The sequence below is a fragment of the Anolis carolinensis genome, chromosome 4, assembly GCF_035594765.1.
Source record: "Anolis carolinensis isolate JA03-04 chromosome 4, rAnoCar3.1.pri, whole genome shotgun sequence".
In the NCBI taxonomy this organism is placed as follows: domain Eukaryota; kingdom Metazoa; phylum Chordata; class Lepidosauria; order Squamata; family Dactyloidae; genus Anolis; species Anolis carolinensis.
The window spans coordinates 186,375,817-186,402,266 of NC_085844.1; the positions used below are offsets into that span (position 1 = coordinate 186,375,817).

A 26,450-nucleotide genomic window follows, 5' to 3' on the forward strand; every position below is an offset into this window, starting at 1 on the left:
GAATTTCATGAATGCACAGTGCAGTCCAGGCTCGGATTTCTGGTTAGTTTAACAAGGTAGAGCTGAAACACTGCAGAAGAAGTGACTATACAGGCAGTCCCTCTGTTACAAATATCCAACTTACAAATGACTCATAGTTAAGAATGGGAGTGAGAGAACAGGAAGCAAGAGAAATCTACCCCTAGGAAGAAACATTCACTCCTGAAAGAATGATCATGGGGAAAAGGTGTCTCCAATGAAGTTTCTCACCAATCCTTGTTTCCACAACAAGCCAATTTTTTTTTCAAAATCACAGGGATAGAAAAAGAGGTGAAATCTTCTGAACAGGGGCACAGATATCAAAACAAATGCCACAGGGGTGTTACCCCTTCCCTATGCTATCCAAAGCTAAAGACAATCTCTTTTTGGCTGAAGTTACACTTAAACAATATACCTGTTCTGACTTACATACAAATTCAACTCAAGAACAAACCTACAGAACCTATCTTGTTTATAACTTGGAGACTGCCTGGATTTATGACACAACTGACCCAAATTACCCGTAAGCTTGCTTACCTCATATTCCTGGGAGAACTTCAGCCCATCGTTCGCCTTCAGTCGATCAATATTGTCAGAGAGATCTGTCACTGGAATGGGAGGGTGGTCACGCATGCCTGCCAGACCAAATAGAAAGGAGGGGGAAGTAGCAAGGGCAAAATTATCATTTAGCTACAAAGAGAGTTGTTTTTCCACAGTTGCATAGCAGGTGGTGATGTGTAACACTGGCAGGATGGATGGTACATGAGTGAGATAACATGGCATGCAGTGCCCACGCAATGGCACAATGTATGTGTGCATGCTTAGATGAAACAGTGACCAACCAGGTGGCTTTCACATATAATTCCAGGCTGGGAAGGGTGAAGGGGCTTGGAAAGATGCTGCTGCAGAGGCTGAGATCAGTTTTGAGTTTGAGGTGCCAATATAATCAAAAGCTCTTGCACAACAGGCCTCCACTTTCACATTGACAGAGCACATGATGGTACAGAAGCAAATTTTGAATGAAAGGCTACTTTGCTTGCTTGGCCTTGGGGCCAGTTCTGCATCTCTTGAAAGCCCACTCATACCTCAATGACCAAGACAGCAGAAAGGCCGTAGGCATTAATAGCACTTACACTTGAAAGACACTGAAAAGTCATTCTAATACCTGCTATAATATTTTGCCTATCCATGGGTGGGAAAAGTGGAAGGTCGAGACTTTTTTGGGTATGCTGACTGTGCAATAATATACAGGTGTTCTGGACTTCAACTCCCAGAAATCCCTGCTTACCAGCTGGTAGGCAATGTGGAAACTGAAGCCCAAATTACATGGAGGGCGGAAGTTTGCCCATGCCTGATATACAGTTTCACAAAGTGATAAACTACCAGAGTGGGTTTCCTCCTGGCAACCAAGCCTTGTTTTTGATCCTCTGCCATTCTCAAAGCATCAACATAAAGCTAAATGTATGAAAGAGCTCCCACTTGTCATTTTCCTCTCTTCCACAGAGGCTTGAGTAAGCCTGTGGGACAATCAAGCCCTGTTTCCTCCCTTGCCCACCAAACATGAGAACTGTATTTTTTTTAAAAAAAATACATGCAGGTGGCACATCTAATTTTATATGTATTAAAATTGGGGAGAGAAAGAAGACAAGCCACTTCACTTCGGCTAAAGGCATTTCAATTAGATACTGGCAACAAAGCAGCATTTGAGAAGCACAGCTAGAAGATGAACAAATATGAGCTTATTGGACTAGGTCTGGATAGTAATAATTTACATTTCATTTGGGAGGTATGCTATATAATCTCCATATAATTGGACAACAAATGCACCTTTGCAATTGCAATGCTTATCTCTCCTCATATTGGGGCTGTGTGCTCAAGCCAAATTATAACTTTGTAGGCTGAGTTTTCAATGGCATTGCATGGGTAACCCTTTTTCCTTTCCTCCCATGTAGGTTGGATCATCTTATGCAGAACCTAGTCTACAAGAAGCAGTCCGGTTCACTGACAAGTGAAGGCATTAACACTAAGTCTATGAAGTGTGAGGCTGACTGTCATGACATTGAACAAAAAGTATGAGAAAGAAAAGGTGGGGAAGAGAGAGCGAGGAAGAAGTGAAAGGAGAGAAAACTAACTTGAGATATTCGGGCAACTGGGGCCACTGGCACCTGCAAGAACAGAAATCCCATTAGATATTGCCAAGGGCAAAGTCAAGGGTGCGGCATAGGAGGGTCAAAGGGCCAGAGCTTGAAAAAGCTACCTTTTTGGATTACTAGAATTCCCGAATAGCATGGCTACTGGACCATGCTGACTAGGGAGATCTGGGGATTTGCAGTCCAAAAAACCCCCAAAACCAGCCTTTTTTCTATGGTCTGTAGAAGGAAGCCTTCAGAAACTTTTGTTTGGGAGAAGACATTGCAAAATGAGATTTTCTCATATGTGGCAGCATGGTGAGTGATGTACTAACACAAGCGCTTCTTATAAACGGGAGTCTTTCACTCCCAGAAAAAGTAGTTAAAAGTTCTCCCACAACAGAAATTATAACTGTTTGGCCCATTTGCCTGGAAACCCAGTTCCCATTTCGTAATTCACCCAATCACTTAAGAGCAACTTCTCCCTGCCTGACCTGCCACAACTCAGCAAAATGGAACATGAGTACAAAGGAGCTGACAATTCATGCAAGAAACCTGGGTCTCAAGTAGAAAGTATTAAAGCGATAAGCTTAATATTTAATAACAACAGCCTGATTAATTATGTACAGCTCAAGCCCCTTTCTGCCTTTACATTTTCCAGCACAGATATCAACTGCCAGCCTGCTCAGGCTTTAGTTGCTGCTGTCTGCTCACAGAAGGCACCCATCCATCTCAGCATGTAGGTGAAGCCAGGTGGAGGCAAGTGTCTCAGGCTGCAAATGTAGTGCTGGAGCTTTCTTCTCCAAGCAGATTGTTCTCTGCTAACCACCCAAGAAGATAAAAGGATACAAAGTCCACAATAAAAAGGGCAGCAGTTCTGGTCAAGACTGAGAATAGACTCATATATGACTTATAAAGTTGGCTTATCTTGATCAAGTTGTGCCTGTCAAGCTTCCTTCTTTGTGCAGAATAATTTGTACCTGCATATAACGTGGTGCTATATCTAGGCCTCATTTTTGTGTACATGCTGGATTGCACTTCCAACTTTTTCATAATGCTAGGCTATGCAAATTATCTGGTCAAATGATGGCTGTTCCCCATTCTGCAACTCCATAACCTACATACGTGTAACTTGTACATCAGAGCCTCCGGTGGCCTAGGGGATAAAAGTCTTGTGACTTGAAGGTTGGGTTGCTGACCTGAAGGCTGCCAGGTTCGAATCCCACCCGGGGAGAGCGCGGATGAGCTCCCTCTATCAGCTCCATCTCCATGCGGGGACATGAGAGAAGCCTCCCACAAGGATGGTAAAACATCAAAACATCCAGGTGTCGCCTGGGCAACGTCCTTGCAGACGGCCAATTCTCTCACTCCAGAAGCAACTCTGGTTGCTCCTGACACGAAAAACAACAACAAAAACTTGTACATCTTGGTGCATTGCCCTGTTTATATGGTATGGATATGGAGAAGCCAAATTTGGCTTCGAGAAAAAGAGGGTAGCTAGCTAGCCACAGACTCACTTTCCAAAATCTCTAAGAAGCAACAGATGGACAGAAATACAGGCCACATCTTGCTAGAAAATCTGGAAATTAAGGGTGTCTTGATTTATGACTAAGGTTGCTCTAGCATCTTTATAACTCCTACAAGCTAAGAAGGCAGGGTGACAATCTGGCTTTGGCTCTAGCTAGAAAGCATGCAAAGCCAAGCTTCCAGAAAGACGTCGACCAGGGAAATGATCCCTGCTGAAAAACTGCTGTTCCGTTGACACAGCCAGCTGCATCTACCATAACTGTAAGATGCCATATGTGTTGGCTGATAGGAGGCACTTCAGGGTCTGAATCACAAGTAACCTATTGAGATAGCATCTGCCTGCCGTGCTATTTGGCCTTATCAGCATGTTGGATCTTTGCTGCCCAATTTTAGGTGGAATCTAGAGTGGAATCTAGCCAAGACTAAATGAGATCTTTGGAACATACTGCAAATCCTGCCAAGATCTAACAGAATGAAGTTCTTTGTCATGCTGCGCCTACTGCTCTCTTATGGCACTTGCTTGTTTAACCATCGATGTAAGCAGGATGTCTGGAATTCCTACTTTCAAAGCATATTGAGCCACTGAGCATAGCCAGATGGGGTTCACGAAATCAGAAGGGGAAGAGGAAGCAAGAGTTTCTTGTCATAAACATCTGTCAACAAGAAAGGGCACAGAGCTCTACAGGGATGTGAAGCACTTCAGCTATACTCTACCTGGTGTTTGGTAGTTGAGTCGTCTCATTTCAACTGGGTCTGAAGAATGGGCCAGCAAAGAGTCCTTCAGGCCAATGGAATGATCATCCTTGGAGGAAGGTGAATTGGCCCTTTTCCTAATGGCAGAAAAGGCACAGCTGATAAAGAGAATCTGGGCATTTTTCAGACGGCAGAGGACATCATCAGGATGCCCTGCCAAGAAGTTGGTCACGGAATAAGAAAAACTTCCATCCCGCTTACCTCCCGCCCCAAAATTATGTATTTGGGACTACTTGATATGGTGGAAGAATACACTTAAGATTTTTTCAAGTATTAAAAAATATTTAAAATGTGAAGAGTTGTAATATAACAGGGTAAGAGCTCTTCTGGGTGAGTTTTATTGGTCCATTAATACTTGTCTTGAATGGCTGAAGACCCCCCAGGCGAGTGTTAATAGAACAATAAAACACACTGTTGTCTCTTAGTGCTATATTTATGCCTACAGTTCCACCACCCTAGGCTCTTCTCCTGGTAGATCTCACAAACTAAGCAGAGATGAAACCGTCCAATAATTAAATGGAAGACCCTTACAGGAAATTTTGAGATGGCAAGAAGAGTTATTAGTGATGATCACAGGCAATACTTAAACCAATTAGTTTAAACCCATAGTTTCTTTACTTCATACAGTGCCCTTCTTGCTCACCCCAGTGCCTAATGCCAGGTGTTTCTGGAATCTATAAAGAGGTCGGATGCTGATGTTTTAGCAAGAATTTCAACAAAAACTACAATGACTCAACCTGGTACTTGGCAGCATTGTGTAGTAGTCTACAGGCAATTCAGTGTAGGCCTGTGTCTCTGTGTTCCCATAACCTGACAGGTTCGGGATCTCAGGGCAACCTGGGTTGAGAAATAGAAACTTACGAATGCACACTGCTCAATGGGTCCTGCCTGCTTCAAGAGTGCCTCAAGCTTGGAGGTAGGCTTTGCTATTGGTTTACATTGTTACCCAGCTGTAGGCAACCTCCTTTCTTTAACTTGTGGCCTCTCAACAAAGGAGAGAAAGAAGCAAGAAAAAACCTTGGACTCTTCCTCTTGTCTGTTAGGAGAGGACAAAGTAGAGAAGAGAAGCTGCTTGCTGCCAGATGAGACAATAAAGCAACTGTAGAGGAAAGCTATGGGGTTAAGGAGTGAAAAAACTCCAGTATGCTGCTCATTCATGAGTAACCAGGGTTCCCAAAGATCCTGGCATTTTGCGTCATGCAACTGCACTCTGTGTGTATTGTTTGTGCGTGCTTACATGCATGCATGGATCTGCATAAATGTAAACAAGTGAAGGCATTCTGGTGAACTTTGAAACAATTCAAAAGCCCACAGCACTGAGAAGTACCGGAGAATGGCCGAGGGATCTCAAAAAGATGGCAATTTGTCTGATTCTACACACATCTATTTGTCAACCGGAAGACAGTGCCAAAAAAGCTATACAGTTAATTCTTCTATAGGGAAACTATTTATACATCATTTTTCTGCCCATCAAGACCTGCAAAGCTCTATACAATAAAATCATCATATAGAAAAAAGAGGGAAAAACAACTTTTTAAAAACAGATTTAAAATGATTTTAAAGTCAAAGTTCTGACAAAATAATACATTTTTGAATATCTGTCAAAATTTAGTAAGAATGAAGCTACCTTACTTCCTTCGGGAAGAAGTTCAACAATAAAGGTTGAAATCACAGTAATCTTGCCTCTCAGTGTATTGGGCCCCCACTAAAGGTCTTAAATTATGGGCAGACTCGCACAGGAGGCTATCCTGGCCACAAGGATTTCTGAACTTAAAAATCAAAATTAGTACCTTGTATTGAACTCAGAGACAGAGGGAAGGCAGTGCAACTCAATCAAGACCAGTGGCATATGGCCCTCAAAGTGTAAGCCATGCAACATTACTAGAGTAATGGCATTTTTCAAGGGCAGCCCCATATACAGCAGAGGGGCTAGCAAATTTGGTAGGTCATGGGGACAATATTGTTTTCTTGATCCAAGCCTAAAAATGGAAGTTTTTAGAAGTCTATTTTTAATCTGCAGAAAGCTTTTTGGAGCAGGAATTTCTAGTTCCCCTTTAAAAAGAGAGTTGAGGCTCTTGAAGGCTTCTAGAAACAATAACTCATCTCACTCCCTCAGTTTTCTCTCTTTCTTAAAAAATAAAATAAGAGAATAAAAAAATAACACTAGGCAGTGGACCACATGCAGCTTAGCTTGCGTGTTCCCATTTCTACTTTAGAGGGACTGTCACACAATCCTCTTTCAGAGAAGTCCTTACAACTGTCATTGTCTAACCCTCCTCTGGCAGCTCTAATCAACCAGAATGGATGTAAGTGCCAGGAAAAAGAGGGTGGCCGCAGCCCTCTAAGGAACATGTCTTAATCACCAAGCTGAAGACAATGAAACTCATCACTCAAAATGGATTAAACCCTACAATAACTTATGTCCCTTGAGGGCATTCTACCAGATAACCTGTTTAGTGCAAATACAGTACATGGGGTCCAGAGTCTGTGTATGAACAAGGTCTGCTAACACATCAATTTAGCTGTGTGCATATATATCCATGGAGTATGGTGACAGCTTATAAAGTGATTATATCATTATAGGAATTGGTGGTAGGAGCCCTGCATCACCCATTTAAGGAGACTGATGCACAAAATAGTCAGCAGCTTTGAGTGCTAGCTTCTGCTGAAAGTTAGCAGCACTCTCTTATAATTACATTACTATCAGATCTATTAATGATCAGCTAAGCACCAAAGTCAGCAAACAGTGGGGGACCTTTATAGGGCACATGGTGACAATGAAAAGAGAACAGCTCAGAGCAAGGCCTTACTGACATGATTTATAGAACACACTCATTATGCCAAGGAACTCAAGATTGCTTCTGGCAATGTCATATCCTTGGCAAATGCAGGGGCGCCATTAGTGGAAAATAACCCTACCAACTCCAGGACATCGAATGCTGTGAAAGTCACCAAGCACCCAGAAACCTGCTCACATTTCTATAGTGTTGTTCTTTATTTAAAGGCAACAGTGAAAAGGTTGAAAGAGTTCAACATGCTAAACTGTTAGACAGGGAAAGTGACATCCAGGAGATATGTTCTCGAAGGCTTTCATGGCTGGGATCACAGGGTTGTTGTATGTTTTCCGGGCTGTATGGCCATGTTCCAGAAGTATTCTCTCCTGATGTTTCACCCACATCTATGGCAGGCATCCTCAGAGGTTGTGAGGTAATTACCTCACAACCTCAGAGGATGCCTGCCATAGATGTGGGCGAAACGTCAGGCGAGAATACTTCTGGAACATGGTTATACAGCCCGGAAAACATACAACAACCCATCCAGGAGATAGTTTGGTCTCAGCCACAAGCCCCATGTTTACTGCTCTTAACCAGATAAAACAATGCATCTGAAACAGACAAAACAAAGAGAGAGAAAAAGGATGTCTACCTTTCTTGTTTGCTAGATCCAGGGACAGCAAAACAGAAGCAGAAACCAGGGTTATATAAACATACTAATCATTGATGCAAAAAACCCCAATTCTCTTCCCCTCCTGGGACGATGCACACTTTGCTGCAGAAGAATGATGGCAGCTTGCCTGGAGCTGAAGTGGGAGATGGCACATTCTCTTCCACTTAACAACCAGCTCCTTTTTAAAAACATGACTAGTTCATATTTTATATCCTTGCCTTACAACTAGAAACAGAACACTCTTGACTATGTTTGGGGACAGATCCTTACACCAAAAGTACCTGCATGAAGCACCCACTCAGCAAACATTTTGAATACAGTGGGAGAAGTAGGTATTTCCTGTCCAATATCTACTATAGAATATAAGCCATAGAAACCGAGGTAATCAAACTGTTATGGTTAAAAGGAAGTCTTTCTTCTTTGGCACTCCAAATGGTTCCTCTGATGCTGAAATTCACCATATACTACTCATTTACAGAAAGATATAAGGTAGTTTCTCACCCTGTGGCACAAGACCCATGGGGATTGATTGATGACAGATAAAGGTAGTTTCTGTTAGCTTGAGAGTTACTATTAAAATATTACTAACTAATATTATACCCCATACTATACTATACAATAAACTCTGTATTGATTTGATATTAATACTGAAATACAGTAATTAAAAGCAAATAAAGACAAACTTAATGTATCACAGTTTTACTGTATCACACATGTATTTTAATTTTAAAGTACTATTTCTTTTGATTTATTGCTGGTTGCTTGAGATTTCTGATTAACCGAGAGCCTATAATTTTATATAACAAGGGAGGGTGATTATTTATCAGCCCTAACATGTCTAATAAATGCAATCTCACACTCTCCACCCACCAATCAATGACTTTGTACCTACCCATCCATCAGGGTCTATCCTGGTGCCTTTATAAGCCCTGTCTGCAGCTCCATGAGAGCAAGGCCTTTGGGTAGTAAGGTCAAATTACTTGCCCCAAAGCTTTGGGCAAGGAGTTTTTCTGCTTATGAGCTTAACTGTATAGGAAATCTTTTTTGTTGAAACTGGCACAGTATTCTACTATGGACCCAACCAATCGCAATGCAGTGACCTTGGCTAGCACTCACCTTTTGAAGAGTAGAATCGCGATGACAATGATGATGATTAAGATGACAGCAAGGACAGGTCCCATCACCCACAGCATCTCTGGTTCATCCTGCTGTCTTGCTGATACTTCCATCACAATCTCATCTGAATAGGGACTGGCTGCATACTTCTTCTAATAAGCAGTAGAGAAATGGAACAATGGGTGACTCCTGAATCCACCTCTTTTTACACCCTGTGTCCCCCCACGCCCCCACACAACACTATAGCCTCAAGCTTCCCAATGGCAGTCTTTCACAAAGAATAACAATGCATTAAACAAGAAGTATGAAAACCAACCTCGTCTATGTGTTAATGGGATAGTCTAAATGACAGCTGCCAGAAAGTGGCCTCCCTTGATGTCAGAGTGGAATGGTCCAGCTGAGAGCAAGTTGCCAGTCTCAGATGCATGAAGAGCCAAATTACAGGCTTTGGTGTTGCAGCCAATTGAGCACTGGGGTTGGCAGGAGGGAGTAAGTGGTTTATAATACCTATTATACAGATATAAACCCATCACCATGGGGCTGTTATGTCAGGGAACACCCGCTGGGCAAAAGGCTGCACATTACGCAGCAGACCAACTCATGGCTGTCCTTGAGGCAACAGCCTAAATCCTCGTATGGGGCTCCTTACACACAAAGGCTTCTGATTCAAGTTGCAACTCACAGAGAAGGAATGGTTCTTGCTTGGCATTTAACTTGGAAAACAGTCCTTAGTTACACTATGCTGATGTCAAAGGAGGAAGTATTTGTACCCATTTCTGCTTCTGATTTGTCTTGCAGGTCAGGAAAGACACATGTCCGCTATTCTTTTGTAGGGCACCTTTTGCAGACTCTTGTCGTGAAGTCTACCAGTGGAGGCAGAAATTTTAAACACCCCCTTAATGTCAAGCACTGGGTGTTTTGTTTTTGTTTTGTTTTGCAGAAGACATATAAAGCCAGTATTTTCTTATCAATGTCAATCATAAAGTTCACCAAAAGTTTAATATGAGCCACGGCTCGACTCTGGAACCTGATTCACTGTCAGCGTTCAGTCTTGAAATGTTCAACAGTAATAAATAAGAAACTGCAGTCCTTTTGCACACTAGTGAGGAATGAAAACATAGTCCTGAAGTTTTAGAATGAATGGGAAGTGATTCTAGAGACCCTTAAGTCCCCAGAGCTTTCTTTAGCAAGCTCAATAGCACATATATCTGTGTCTCTGCAATAGTTATTTCAGAAGCTCCCATCTACTTCATAATGTAACTTCATTCCTATTCAGAACAGCATTGAAAAGTGGAAGCCTTAGTATAAAGAAAAATTATTGGGGTAACTCTGATGAAGAGACAATAACAGACCAACAAGAACAGCTTTAGCTGCAGGGAAAAAATAAAACAAAAGGAGATGCCTAAAAAAGTTGCTTTGCTGGTCATGGTGTTCTTGTATACTTCCCTTCTAGTACACAAAGGACCCAATCCTGTGGCACAAGGGTGGTTTTCCTTGCTGGTGGATCAGAGGCCTCTACTCTTCCTGTCTTTTGGCTGCACGTTTGTTGTGTCTGCCACCCAAGAGCTCGGACTGGATGACTAATGAAGCATTTGACTAGCTCTGATGAACCATTACAAGTAAATGAGGCTGAAAGTCCCAGCACAGGGCAGAGCAGAAAGGTCTGAGCATCTTCATTATGGCTGGACATTACTTACATATTCCCAGCTAATGTAAGTGTTACTCATGTCCTCCTCCTCCCCATCACCACACTAGCAATGCCTAACTTCAAACATTACATTAGTGGGGAAAGTGAATAGAAAGGCACAACGAATGAGACAAATAATCTCTTTCTGGTCTGGCAGGCCTTTATATGCATACACAAAAAAGACAGAGACAGAAAAAGAAATAAGAATATATTATCTATTTTATAAATCAGATATTACAGCTTAACTTTGCACTGCAAACCTCCATAGGCTTTACTGTCTCAGTGCTGCCCTCATGCCACCCCTAGACTGGCCCTTTCAGGCAATGCCAAGGTCCTTTTACTTTTGTGGCCCTTACCGTATCACCATCCTCCAGTGAAGCCAGCACAAAGCACCGGTAGGTCAAGTCCTCTCGAAGTGGCTTATTGTGAAAGCCATTATACATCTTCTCATCGCCCAAGACAAATGTCTCTGGCAGATCCTCCACTTGGGCAGCAATGTAAGGCTTGAGGTGTTCTGCCTGCCGGCGCTGACGCCTCTCGGTTGCCCCTTCATTTATGGCTTCAAGCAGCTGGGTGGCAGAAGAAAACCAAGTGTGAGGAAGGGCTGTGCCATGTACTACTGGAGTTTCATTGACCACAACATTTCCATGAGGAAAACTTTGCAAACTGATATTCCATGTCAATTACTTACAACTTTCACAGAATTCCACAAACGTACAGTGTATTTGTTCATTTGTCAGCATAGGCTATCTGGGTTGGAACGTTTGAATGTCTGATATTTTTAGACATCTTTTTTTTCATAATTTTCTTCAGACAAAGTTCTTGCAAAAGAGAATATTATAAAACTTTCCAGCACTCAACACTACAGGATAATTAATTCTAAAGTATGCATTGATCTTAGTTAGCGAATCAGGAATAGTGATGACTTTGCAATTTTTCAGAGTAGTCCAATGAAGGCAACAAAGTTCTGTGCATCACAACCCATTCATGTGTTCAGGAATTCAATTTTCAGAAATAGGGAAGAGTCCAGCAGGCTTTAAAACAGAAAAATAGTCTGTATTGTGCACTGAAATTTCTAGGTATCTAAGCATTTATAGGCGTTTCTCTTTTTTTTTCCTCACTCCATATCCTGCTGGGCTGCAGTCAGTCTTTGTGTAAATCACACATGCTGCTAACAGATTTCATGGGACATTGAGAGAAAAAATGACAAATTTCATAGTCATCCACAAATTTTAGAAAAAGGATATAAACACACACAAATTCAATTACATTCCCCAGAAAGCTTTCAGATGTTTAAAGATGTTTTGTCTAATGAATAAAAATGAATGCTCGGCTCTGAACAGAAATTCTAATTTAAAATGAAGGAAAAGGCATGAAATACATTTCACACAAAAATGTGCAAGGGCAAGCACAGAGCATCAGAGAGAGTGTGAAGCCTGAAAAAAAGAGGCAAAAGAGAACAACTGTGCCATATGTCAGAGAAAGAGGTTGCTGGCTTGCCCACCATCCATGAGATGATTTCTAACTGGGGAAATGGCACAAATATGTATACTTGTCTGTGTATGAATATCAGTGTACATACACACAACCATATCTCAATCTTTATTTCCCATACATGCTTTGCAAAAATACAGTGCAAAAGGACAAAGGAAAGAAAGAAAAAGAAATACATAAATGCAACAAGTGTTCAGGAAGGTACACTTTAGTGGTCTCTTTCAGGTTAAGTAGCTGAAAGTCATGGAAGCAATTTTATCAGTTGACTAGAAATGTGCATGGGTATTTGAGGAACTTTGCTTTCAGGATGACAGGCGAAGGCATCTAATCCTGCTGTCCTATAGAAAATGATAACCAATTTCAGCTATCCTGAGCACCAAAAGGCTAAAAACACATTGTAACTTTCTCAGATCCATTCAAATGTGCAGTAGGCTAACTTCCTGGACCATCTTTCTTATACTCTCCAAACAGTCAGTGGAAGCAAGTTTGACACTAGCAAGTATGTCCTGTTTCCTACCTGGTCCAGTTCTACTTCATCTGGGGTCTGCCATCTGGAGGAAAGTATGTTACTTGTAGGGTCCATTGGCACAACTACAATGTAATACCATCTAGAAAATAAGAACAAGGAAAGAGTGAGCCTTGCAACATGAAATCCCTGCAATGAAATCCCTGCAACTCCTACTTGCTACTCCCATTTTATTAGCACTTCCCAGAAACTGAGAGCTGCAGCTTGACAATGTTTATAAAGGAGCTGTTACGTGGTATCCTAAAAGGTGCCATTCTATTCCCAATGCTATTTAATATTTACATGAAGCCACTGGGAGAGATCATCCATAGGCATGGAGCAGGGTGTTTTGAGTATGCTGATGACACCCAAATATATTTCTCCATGCCTTCAAAAACAGCTTCAACCAAGAATAGTGTGTCTCCTCTGAATGAATGCCTGGAGGAGGTAATGGGCTGGATGAGGAAAAACCAACTGAAACTGAATCCAGACAAAACAAAGGTGTTAGCCATCAAGGGTCCTAATCTGGAGGTGTGTCAACCAGTTCTGGATGTAGTTACACTGCCCCTGAAAGACTGTTCACAGCTTGGGAGTGCTCCTGGATCTGTCTCTCCAAAATGTTAGCCCAGGTAGATGCAACAGTCAGGAGTGCTTACTACCAGCTTTGGCTGATTCGCCAGCTGCGCCACTTCCTAGATTTGGAGGACCTGAACATGGTAGTGCACGCACGCACTCGTAACCTCAAAGTTGGACTTCTGCACTGCGTTTTACATTGGGCTATCTTTGTACCAAGTTCGGAAACTTCAGTTGGCTCAAAATACGGCAGCCAGATTGGTTATAGGAACATCTAAGAGTGAGCATATTACACTTATCCTAAAGTCACTCCACTGACTACCAATTAGTTTCCAGGCAAAGTACAAGGTATTGGTTTTGACCTTTAAAGCCCTGCATGGTTTGGGTCCAGGTTACCTACAGGTTTGCTTTCTTTCGTACAATCCGCCCCAAACACTTAGGTCCTCTGGGGGGCGGTTACTCCAACCAGCCAAAACTTGATTGGCAACCACCACCCAGAGGACCTTTTCGTCGGTTGCCCCAAGACTGTGGAATGGCCTGCCGGAAGAGCTCCGACAGCTAAATTGGCTGTAGGAATTTTAAAACCACCTAAAGACCTATCATTTTTGGCAGGCCTACCCAGCCAGTTTTTAAGCATGAATTTTAAACATGTGTCCTTTGTTTAATCTCCATTTTGGGTATTTTAATACGTACAGTTTTTTATAGAAATACATTTTAATATGTATATTTGTATACATATTACAAATATGTAAGATGAGCACCAATCCCCGGAGTCGGATACAACTAGACTTACCATCAGGGGAAACCTTTACCTTTACCTATGTATATTTGTGGTATTCTTAGAATGTTTGTGTGTTTTAATTATTCTGTAACCAAGAGAGGCGGGTTAGAAAATAATAATAATAATAATAATAATAATAATAATAATAATACTTATTCTGTTGATTTTCTTTGGGGCTGCCTTGGTTGTAGGAGCCCAAGCTCTTCTGTTACTATCACTGCTGCACTGTAGGCATACTGGTTTGTTTGTTCAATTGATGTTATTTGGACAGTGGAGAGTACTGCATTCACATCTTTCATGAGAGGCGCCAGGTGTCTCTTGGGCACTGTTTTTAGAGTTGGGAGCCGCTTTCTTATTGCATTTGCTGCAGCATGAGCCATGATCTTATCCTTGATCTCATGTTGTCTTGCTGTCAAGGTTCCTGGTGGTTCAGCAGATGTTTCAAGTGCTGGTTTTTCAAATTCTTGCAAAAGCTCCACACTTTCTTCTGGTTCAATCTGTTCCACCATTCCAAGTGTTGCTGGAGTCTCTGCTGCTGTGTGTGCTGTGGTCTGATGGTAATTTACTTTGCAAATTTTCTGGATTTCTTCGAGTTCAACTTCACTGAACACTTTGTTTCTGATTATGAATCTTCGTTGGTCAGCCAGTCGGGGTTCTGTTATCTGTGAGTCAGGGTACTCTTGTTTCCACAGTTGATGCATCCTTTTTTGGTAGCCACGCCTTTGAGGTTCAGATTTGTAGTAGCATTTCATAATTGTGCGGTTTTCTGGCATTGTGTATTTCTGCCGCTTCTGTGACTGTTCATTTGGGTTTTGATGATTCCGTAGCCCACTTGTCGATGGATGTCCAGAATCAGCAGCATCCACCGCGGTCCTTTTTATCCTGGGCGACGACCGAGCCAGTATAGACTTCGTTTGGGTTTGATTCTCCATAATGCTAATGGGTTAGGTGCTCTTGGTTCTGCTCCTCAGCTGAGGCCTCTCTGGCTTGGTTGGACCTGCCGGTAGTTACACTACCGCCAGCACAGCCCTCAGTCATCATTGGAGCAGTTAAGCCCGCCCACCACGTCAAGGTGGCACCTTGTGGAGTTTGGATTGGACATGGAGTTTGGTTTGGACAAATGTTCGACAGTGGCATTGAAGAAGGGAAAAATCATTGAAAGTGAGGGCATCAATATGCCCAATGGCCAAACAATAAGGTGTCACCAGCCAGAGGCCTACAAATATCTGGGCATATTACAGCTGGACAACATCAAGCATGAACATGTGAAAACTGTGGTCAGCAAAGAATACACACAAAGGGTCAGAAAAATTCTCAAAAGCAAGCTCAATGGAGGCAACACCATCAAGGCCATAAACACCTGGGCCATACCTGTCATAAGATATACTGCTGGCATTATAAATTGGACACAGGCGGAACTGGACAATTTGGACAGAAAAACAAGAAAACTCATGACCATTCATCATTCACTGCACCCTCGCAGTGATGTTGACCGGCTATATCTGCCTAGAAGATCAGGGGGCAGAGGACTCCTACAAGTAAAACAAGCAGTCAAAGAAGAAGAACATGCCCTGGCAGAATATGTAAAGCAAAGTGAAGAACCTGCTTTAATTGAAGTCAAAAATCAGAAACTCCTCAAAGCGCAGCAGACAAAAAACCAGTACAAGAAAACCGCACTACAAACTAGAGCTGACAGCTGGCACAACAAAACACTGCATGGAAAGTTCCTTGACAAAATTGAAGGAAAAGCTGACAAGGAGAAGACCTGGCTCTGGCTCACGAATGGGACCCTGAAGAAGGAGACAGAAGGCCTGATCCTTGCAGCCCAGGAGCAAGCCATCAGAACAAATGCAATCAAGGCCAAGATCGAAAAATCAGCTGATGACCCAAAATGCAGACTGTGCAAGGAAACCGATGAAACCATTGATCATATCCTCAGCTGCTGTAAGAAAATTGCACAGACAGACTACAAACAGAGGCACAACTATGTGGCCCAAATGATTCATTGGAACTTATGCCTCAAGTACCACCTCCCTGCAGTAAAGAACTGGTGGGATCACAAACCTGCAAAGGTTGTGGAAAATGAACACGCAAAGATACTGTGGGACTTCCGAATCCAGACTGACAAAGTTCTGGAACACAACACAGCAGACATCACAGTTGTGGAAAAGAACAAGGTTTGGATCATTGATGTTGCCATCCCAGGTGACAGTCGCATTGACGAAAAACAACAGGAAAAAATCAGCCGCTATCAGGACCTCAAGATTGAACTTCAAAGACTCTGGCAGAAACCAGTGCAGGTGGTCCCGGTGGTGATGGGCACACTGGGTGCCATGCCAAAAGATCTCAGCCGGCATTTGGAAACAATAGACATTGACAAAATTACGATCTGCCAACTGCAAAAGGTCACCTTACTGGGATCTGCACGCATCATCCGAAAATACATCACACAGTCCTAGACACTTGGGAAGTGTTCGACTTGTGATTTTGTGAAACGAAATCCAGCATACCTATCTTGTTTGCTGTGTCATACAACGTCGTTGTGTCAATAATAATAATAATACTTATTGTTGTTGTTGTTGTTATTATTGTTGTTGTTGTTGTTATTATTATTATTATTATTATTATTATTATTATTATTATTATTATTATTATTATTTCAATGAAGTTGCAGGGCCAATTTTGGAAGACTGAGCCAGTTGCTATATATCTATTTCAATTTTCAACACGAGATTTTCATGTGTAAAGCCTCCATTATTTCATGCTTATTCTGTAAAATATGGTTGTTACACCACTATGTCACCTTGTCAATAACACAATAAAATTAAGAGAAACCTCTAGAGGTTTCTGTACATTTTTCAAAGCAGGGGTGAGGAACCTATGGTTCTATATGTGCAATTTGATTCTTACTCTCACCAGTCTTTGGAAGCATGGCCAATGGTAAGGAATGATTGGAGATGTAATCCAACAATGTTTTTCACAGCCGATTAAAAAAAACTGTGCAGCTCTATGCCACATTCTTTCTGTATCTTTTTCTCTATATAGATTATGGCTAGGGATTTAAGAAATTACTTTTTTTGGATTACAAAAGCTGGAAGTCACTAGTCTGCATGGCCAGAGACAAAAACAACATGTTTCTTTAGGGACTCAGGAGAAATCTCCCAAACAAGAACATACACCATTGACTTTTTTTACTGTTTTGATTTTGGAAGAAGAAAGCAAGAAACAAGTGTGCACTGAGGAGAAGCACAGAAGTAGAAAGATAGAAACTGTTGGGATATTCATTTGTTAATGTGAAAACAAGCAGAAGTAAATTGCTGGATATAAAGTAGTAGAAAAAGTATTAAACTATAGAGAAATTGACGAAGGGAAACAGGAAATTATTTTAAAAAACTACTTTATGTACATATGTTTGTATTTCAAATTTATGTTTAGTTAGAGGTGTAAGTTAGTGAGAAAAACTAATTAATTAATTATATAAATGTTATTCAAATATGTTTATGTATGTATAGGAATTGTTTTCTTGCTTTTTTTTTTTGCTGTTGTTAAAATTTCAAATAATAAAGAAAGAAATAGAAAGAAATATACCTGACTGGCACAGAGGTCTTCACTCCTGGGAGCGTGAGAGTGAACTGTCCATTATGGATATATTTGTATGTCGAGACAGGCTTGTTCTGGAGGACATCAGGTGCTGTCCGGATGAAGACCCGATGCTGCAATGCTCCTGCACTGCTCCCTCGATTTGTGAGTGCAAAAGAGTAATTTGTGTCGGGCTGCAGGTCATTGATCAACTTCTTCATGGAGTGGCCATCCACCTCCACAGTCTGACCATTGTACAGAATCTGTAAATGTAGGAAAAAAGTCACACACTCCAAGTTAATAAGCCTCCCCAAGAAAAAGATTGATGAAGTCCCTTCCTGTTTTTCAGTTCTGGCTTAACTGGGCATTCCTCACAATCTTCTCACTGCATAAGATGAATTGTTTTTACCTGTGAATATAACTAACCTGAATGATCACAACCGCATAATCATGATTGCCAAACACTCCTGGCCCACTTAGATACAAGATCCATTTCAGTCAAGGTTAATTTTGAACAGAACCTGCCTTCGCTGTGGTGAGAGAGCGTGGGGGGGGGGGATATGCTGAGACTTTGCTGAGCTGCTTACTGCCATAATCTGACTTTTTCTCCACTTGGTGCCCCTCCACATGCTCTTGGCAACAACTCCAAACATACTTGACTGTTGATTATGCTGGTTGGGGGCTGAAGGAAATTCAATTCCAACAATTTAGAAGGGTACAAGGTTGGCAAATGTTGACATAAACAGGGATAAGAATTGTGTGATCTTCCAGAAGAGTTAATGGATGGCAACTCACAGCAACTATAGCCAATTGTGAGGAATTCTGGGAATTCAAGTGAAGGCTCAGGTACCTTGACCCTGAACAGAAGTTTCCTTCTAGGTATACTGTTTGGGTAGGGCCTTGGAAATCCTACAACACAGTGATTCAATTCCTATTTGGATATCTTCCTATTTCAGAAGATCGTGATTGCTATTGCTCCATACACAGTTTTGTTATGGGGTTGTATTTTATCTTTGCTGCTGTTACACTATTAGGAGAAACTCTTTGGGCATATGGAATAAGATGTGACCAGTGGTGACATTCTGGTCTATTTCTCATTATCAGCTGGTCCATATGAGTTCTAGTTCTGAACTCCTGTGAGAAAACACACTGGATGGAGGTCAATGAACTGAAATTTTATCCCAATATGATGGTGGTAATGCTGATGTATGATTATCTGCCTAGTTTAGTAGTACTTAATTTGGTTTGAAAAGGGTGCTCCCCTTCTAAAAAAAACAGGTGTTTAGTTTGGGGTTTTGCTTGAGTCCAACACTGCCACTAATATGTAGGTTGAATAATGCAGCCTTGTCAATCAGAACGCTGTCATGTTCCTGCTCCCTCCATGCATTCTTTATAGACTTTGCTCCAGCTCCTACTTGTACATTTTAGATCATAAATTTATTCAAGTTGCCAAGGTGCCAGCTGCTTCAACAACTTTATTTTATTCCTGGAAGTCTTGGGGTTACAATATTGTGCTTCTTCTCCCTCTATTTTTTTACAGGTATAGCTCTCAAGAAGGGAAAACTAAAAGCTTTGAAGATGTGCTCCCTATGGTATTATTGCAGTGGTGGTAGTTGAAAAATAATTCATAATGGATTTGTGGGATTTCAGTCTAGCATCAGAAAGAGATTTTGTTCCTGTGCCCTCATATTTGCTGCAAAAAAGTAATAAACCGGCTCTTTCAAATACTTTCAAATCCTGCATCTGTAGATTTTTCAGGGGACAAAAAGATTGCCAGATATGTTTTACAAGTTTGTTACCAGTTCACCAAGTATTGACTACTTGTAGGTATTGAAAGGCTAGATGATCTCTTAAGTTTTGGAGATTGTTCATGCTTCCCGACGGAGGGCCACAGCCACCCCTTGAGGCCCTCTAGCATCCCTTCCTATTTTTTTATTGTCTTCTCAAACTTAAAACAGCTAGAGGTATGTAGCAAATTGGCTTCCTGGCTCTACAATTTTCAGTGGTCCTTTTGAGTATTTTTTAAATTGCAAGCATGGATGATTACATTGGAATTTATTTTGAAGGAGCTCTGAATGTGAGGGGCATGTGTCCCAAAGGTACTCTATCCATATCTGCTGTGCAGCTTCAGTTCTATATGAGAACCCTCATATGAAGGGAATTTCTGCAAACGTTCATTTTTTGTACTTAGAATTTTTTTAAATCACATATGTCATTAAATCAGTTATTTAAAAAATTATTTTGTTTATTTATTACAATAAATAAATAAATTAAGTGACAACACTTATTAGAAAAAATAATGCCCTTTGTCCAATCTGAAGCCCAATCTAAAGAATAATTACCCAAGCAAAGAAATAAATTTGATCAAAGTTTGCAACACCTGTATGAAGATTGGTCAATTCTGAGCACATGTGTGCCTTATCCCAAGCCTCATGCAGAAACAACTATTACTGTGGCAAAGTTACATTGAGCTGGGCAATGGGAATTTCCTCTGCAAACACAGGGAGAGGCTATGGAATACTCTTTCCTTTCATGGCCTTTTACTCTTGTGCCACCAATTTAACAGGACTAGGAGATGTGGGTGATCTAGCATAGTGTTGGTTGTCTCTGCCCACTTTCTAGGGGAAAGGTTGGTTTGGGATTATGGGATGGAAACAGAATATTTCATGTATATTTCCATGAAAAGGTCCAAAAACCCTATTCTTATTACCAAACAAGATATAAACCCCAAATGCATTTCAGCATCAAACAAATAGAACAGCTTCACTTTTAGATAAGGTAAAGTGTTAGTTTCAAATTGTAATAACAATCTTGGCATAACATCCTCTCACACTCACTGCAAAAGACCAACCATCCCTTTGCAGGGAGTTTTATCTCCTAGACCAGATGAAGCAATGATTCTTCCCTAAGGAGAACTGAAAAATCTCATTATTGATTTTTAGTGCAAAAAGATTCAGAGGTTCATCCCCAATAAAAATACCATGAGGGTTAGCCTGCACCTCAGTATTCATAAATCAGAACAATATCTGCTTTAATTAAATCTGTTAAAGAGAAAGATGACACCCTTTGGGATGTAGATATAGTGTGAGACTGTTTATCAAGTGTAGATAATGCTAATTGTTCCCATGGAGATTTATCAGTGTTGCTTGTTAGATTATGAAGCTTTGGCCTGGCATTCTGCATGCCCGAATTAAACAGCCAAACACAGAGGGGAGTCCTGTTTGCAAAGTTCCAGTTTCCAGAGATCACAGCTGCTACTGGGCTAACTACTCTGTTGGTACTTGGGCATGACCTGTACATCTAGGATTGTCAATGAGAAGTAAGCTCCTTGACATGCCTTGTGTTTGCATGGCTGCTTCTCAGCTAGCAGGCCACCCACACCATCTGGTGCTTCATCAAGACTAACCTACCGTAGGAATTACTGTCAGTACTCCAATCATTTTAGCAACCTCAACTAAGGCAGCCACACTAGACCTTATAAAACCCACACCAGTTAACAGAATTGATTATTCATCCCCTGGATAAAGAGTAGTTTGGTCATACAGCAGTGGGAAGGACCTTTTAAGATAAAACTTGCCTTATAGAATACCATTGCTAAGAAGAATGGTTACTTCTGTTTATTATGTCACCAGTAAGAAAAAGCAGACATGGACAGAGCTGCCTTTTCAACTGGTACTCTCAAATGACTGAGTTAGGATTTCATGGACAGCATGAATGGCTCCTGCCCATATGGTTATATTGAAAAAATATCTCCTCAATCAATTGATACTTCAGAAAACACAGCTCTCACTCAAGTTTTGGGCTCCTTACAAGAGTTTACATTTGAGGAGCAGAACTCTTGGTCCTCTTGCTGATTATGAAGCATTTTGGTACAAATTAAAATTTGGGCATAGATGGGAGGGTTCTCAAGCAGCGAAGTCAAATTGAAAGGGATCCCTCAAGATCAACAAGAGAACCAAGACATTTTTTGCCTAGGAATGCAAAAGTTAATGGCTCATTAAGGGCTCCTTCAGTGAGCCAAAGTAAAAGAGGTCTAAGGGAAAAAGTGCAACCTTGGACTCCAAGCACTTGTTGGAGTTGCACTTGTATCCTGACACCAAACACTGAGATTGTTTGCTTATACAGCATGTTCAGACAAATACTAGGCTAATGGCAGTAAACTGCCTGCCTTAAGAATCCTTGAGGGAGAGCTCCTCTCATCTTTTCCTATTAACTTTTATCAAGGCACAGACAGATTTGAATCTGCCCACAAGGGGATTATTAATATTATGCTTAGATCAGGCAGTCTTCCATGGCTGATATTAACTTACCTTGAAAGGTACTACAGAGTTGTAAGTCTCTGGCACCTCCCAGCTCAGCAGCACTGATGTTTTCATCACAGCACTGACACGGAAGTTCTTTGCAAACACTGCAATTAGAAAGAATCCTTTTAAGCACATCCTGTTGAGGCAACAGTGGGCTACACACCAATCCCAATCCCTGCCCTTCCACCTTCCTAATAAGCAACAAAAGTTAGTGATAGTTACAATAAAGCTCTTTCACATTACAGAAGAACACCTGGGTTTCTCAATCAGTCTCCCAGTGCAAATACTGTGTACTTTTCTAAACACACAGATGGGAGGTTAATCCTGAGTTGTGACCTTTCATTCTCCCCTTTGTTTCTTCATCATGATCAAAAGGTAGATGTTATTAGGTCCTGGTTTGTCAAAAAAGCTATTTTAAAGCATACCAATGCAATTGTGCCACAGTTCTTACGTGCAAAGAGAAAGTGATATGTGTGTCTGATATTATTATTATTATTATTATTATTATTATTATTATTATTATTATTATTATTATTATTTTAAAGCAGTTCTACAACCTTCATGCTCATGACAACCCATCCCATCCTTGGTTATAAGCCCAGGTAAGTCAGACTGATCAGGTAATCTCTGACCTATGCCCAGGCCATCTCTGACCTATTGCATGGGAAGCGGGTGTTAGTATCTGAATACAGCAGGAGGTGCCTACCTTGTTCCATTGGCATCGTCCTAGACTGAATGCTGGGGCTGAGAGGGCCAGCTCCCTTGCTAGTATGGGCTCTAACTTTGATGTCATAAGTTGTGTCAGGTTTGAGGTTGGCAAGAGTGATGCTCGTTTCCTTAGTAACATTAGTCAGGTTCTGCTGGCTGTTAATGTCTCTGTATACAAGCGTATAGTTGGTAATTTTCCCATTCCTCTCAGACAGGAGTGGTGGATTCCAGGTCACTTTAGTGGTAGAAGTGGTAAGGCCCACCACACGCAGGTTCTGGGGGAAGCCACTTGGCACCTCCTCTGCAGTAGTGATTTCCTTCTCAAACTCCTCCCCAGGACCAGCCCTATTCTTGGCAGCCAACTTGAAGATGTAGGTGGCACCCTTGTAAAGGCCGGTCACAGTGTGGTGATCATCATTCTTCCCCAACTGAATTACTGTCATCGTCTCCTCATCAGCACGTTTGTACTGTAGCCTGTAGCCCAGGAGCTCCCCAATCATCTCTTTGGGTGGGTGCCAATTGATTAGGGCTGTATTCATGGATGTGGTGCTGATCATCATGGCAGGTTTGCCTGGGACTGTGGGACAAAAACAGGGGTGACATGCTGTAGGAGGGTAGGACAGCAAACTGACTATTTGGCGTCTCTCACCCAAGCAGGTTTACAGCTTAATTACAAATGGTATGATCATTCCTGGACTGCAACACATCAGACCACAGATGAACAATTCCATTCTTGAACGTTAAGTCACATTAAAAACATTATTACATACATAAAGGTGGTACATGCAACAGAAGGCTAAGCTAAAAGGCTTTTCCATTACACACTAGGTTAAAACATGAGGAGTATTTCTGATATGAGTAACATTCAAAAAATGCAAGTCATTGCCTACAGTTTGAAGTGGTTCAGTCCAGGAAGGTTCTGATTACCTTAGCTTAGCCTTTACCTTTATAGGCTTTTACATTTCATAATTAAAACAAAACAAGTGAACAAAAATATAAATTTTATGGACAATTTTATGGTCCAATTAAACAAAATACGCTTAATTAATATAATTTTGGTCACACAACTTGGCCCATTTGGTCATGCAATTTAAATTTTTTGTGGTGGCAGCTCTAGGATTGGAAACGGTCAGAAAACAAACCCCACAGTTCTAGTTAGTGATGACTGAGTTTATATCTTGCTTTTGAATTCTTTGAAATGCTATACTTTGTAAAAACTTTCGTGATAGCAAAATTATTGAATTCACAGAGACTGCTAATGCAGCATGTCAACAGCTGATGTGTTGAAATTAAAAATGAAATAGGAAAGATTATTGGAACATTATTAGTAACTCTTTTCAGAAAGACAACTATATTAGTTAGTCTCAGTATAAAAAGAAAGGCATTTTGTGGCACCATTAAGACAGACCAATTTGTTTCAGTGTAAGTCCACTTTTTCAGATATTTGGAATGGAGCCTCAGCACACAGACGTGTCTATAAATGCCTTTCTTCTTTTAGCTACTCTGAAATTGTCACCCAACCACCATACCAATATATATTTTCTTTTTTGTTACATTTCCTACTCCTTCCTTGTCCTGTGCTTGCACACATGTCTGTCAACTGAAGCTTCATCCTATGCATCTGAAGAAATGGACTGGAGTCCATAAAACATGGGCTAAAATAAATTAGTCCTAAAGGAGCCACAAGACTCCTTCTCTTTTTTATATTAGCAGCTACAAATAACCTGTTAATTAATCTAGAGACAGCACTTCCTGACATGATAACTAAAATCAATATCCTATTGGATATTGCCTTCAAAACCTCCTTTGAGTTGTCTCACAAATTTTAATGCATTTGCCCAAACACTCCTTCAGCTCTAGTGTTTGCAGAAGAAGGTACACAAAGAGAAAATTTGGACCCAATGAGGAAGAAGGTAAAAGATACTGCCATAAGTGAAAGTAATCTGGGTGCTAGCAGAAAGTGATAAGGATATGCCCAAGCTTATATCTGGGATCCCTGCTACCTTGATGCAGGCAATTTTCATAGCAATCGTAATAATTTCACCACCTGTGTGAGCTGTTGAGAGAGCGTGGCATGCTGTTTGCAATCAAAATGTGCTGTGTTTGAGCTGATGAACTGACTCCTGCTAGGAATGCTGATGTGATGGCTGAGCAGCAGAAGGATTCCAAATTGTCTATGTGTTGTACAAATTAATGGCTGCTCCCTTCAAAACATAACACCTGCTGTATAAAATGGATAGTTTCATATCCCAGTTCCACCCACAACAGACACACATCCTTTCCCGAAATCACATAAGATTGGCATGCAAATCCATCAATGGCAAAACTATTCCTTGTCAGTCAAGTACCAAGATTACCATTACTCTGAACTGAATGTTGCACTAAGAGTCAATTTCCAATAGTAAACTATTATTTTAGGTATGAATTTGGCTAATTTGTAATGAAATTGTGGCGTGAGTTTTATATAGTTTTGAAAGATCTAATAGTTTTCATTTGGTTAGGTGGAAATTTTAATGTCGGGATGAACAGAAGAGGTGGAGACAATAAAGAGTGAAGACGATGAAAAGGAGAAGCCAACAAGAGTAGCAGCCTTGAAGTGGTTTTTTGGCAACTGCAGTACAGGTATCAGTGGACAGTTAACACCACTAATATTCCTTCAGAAAGATTAGTCCACAGGGACTAATGTAAAATTCATCCAGGACTCAGCTATAAAATATGAAAAAGGATCAGACGCTAGCAAATTCCAGTTGAGAACAACCCCTCGAAATCCCTCAAACTAACACCCCCAATGTTTAAATACTAAGATATTTAAATTTCTGGAGTCACTATACCTTATCTATTGTGAGTGCAGACTCAGAACCTACCAAAGTGGAATTTGGCAAATTAAGGGCAGGGGAGGCCAGTTGTTTCAGCCAAAGACATTTGGTTTCCCGGGTTTATATGCACATACACACGGTCCAAACCTGCACACTGTCTAGAGCCAGCAGGATGATACTTCGCCAACATACTGTAAAAATCCAGGCAACACTCCAAAGCAAAAGGGGACACTATTGAAAGCCTTCCTACAAAATCTCTCAATTATCCTATTAGGACCATGGAATAAGAAAAGGCTTCAGCTCCAAATCCTGATTAAAATGGGCAGGGCTCTGCCTCTTATACTGAACAATGTGCCACCCTGATGCCATTTTCTCTATTTGCCTGCTACTGTTTGTTTAAACAAGCATGAAGTAGAAGAAGTAAACAAACAATGTTTCTGTTCAAGGCACAGACGTCTACATCCAGGATTGCAATATTTTCATATTCCAAAAATACACACACTCACAATTTTACATCCACAACAGTTTATAGGGTGACTGCAGCACCAGGAAGCTGTTATGAAACAGTTTATCATTGACAAGTTTTGTACATGCAGAACCTCTCTATCTAGGAAAAAAACATATTTATCACAATTATATGGATTGTAAATGGATAGAGATATTTTTCCTTTCCTCATTCTTAATATTAGAATTTGGAGCAATGCAATGAAATTGACTGGAGATGTGATCCAGACATACAAAGACAATTACAGAACCCAAATTTTATTCATGGCATTTATTACCGTAAGATTTTGGTAGGCAATGTCTGTTGTTAAGTGGTATCTATACATTTACACACAGATACACATGCATATATGCCTTAAAACATGCTCTCAGGAGCACTATTTGACTTCAAAACAAGGTACATTTCAAAGCAGCTTTGCTGCTGATGCAATATGGTGAAATGGCAACTATAAAAAGTTAGTGTCTTGCCACATTTTGGCCAAATTTTGTAGCAATGGCAGCAGCAAGAC

The 26,450-nt window shown here is 40.9% G+C and overlaps 1 protein-coding gene across 17 annotated transcripts in view; it reads right to left on the reverse strand.

The window, feature by feature from the left end:
* ptprf (protein tyrosine phosphatase receptor type F) overlaps nt 1–26,450 on the reverse strand; it is a 654,269-nt gene that overhangs the window by 41,622 nt on the left and 586,197 nt on the right. For 7 of the 17 annotated variants that reach the window (XM_062979663.1, XM_062979664.1, XM_062979666.1 and 4 more), the window contains 9 exons: nt 22,620–23,198; nt 21,920–22,017; nt 17,619–17,872; nt 12,689–12,779; nt 11,034–11,246; nt 8,991–9,142; nt 4,389–4,504; nt 2,151–2,183; nt 556–653 (listed from right to left, as the gene is read on the reverse strand). In XM_062979663.1, coding sequence (XP_062835733.1) covers nt 556–653; nt 2,151–2,183; nt 4,389–4,504; nt 8,991–9,142; nt 11,034–11,246; nt 12,689–12,779; nt 17,619–17,872; nt 21,920–22,017; nt 22,620–23,198 — 1,634 coding nt within the window. The remainder of the gene's footprint in view (nt 1–555; nt 654–2,150; nt 2,184–4,388; nt 4,505–8,990; nt 9,143–11,033; nt 11,247–12,688; nt 12,780–17,618; nt 17,873–21,919; nt 22,018–22,619; nt 23,199–26,450) is intronic. The other 10 variants (XM_062979669.1, XM_062979667.1, XM_062979670.1 and 7 more) reach the window with 3 other exon arrangements.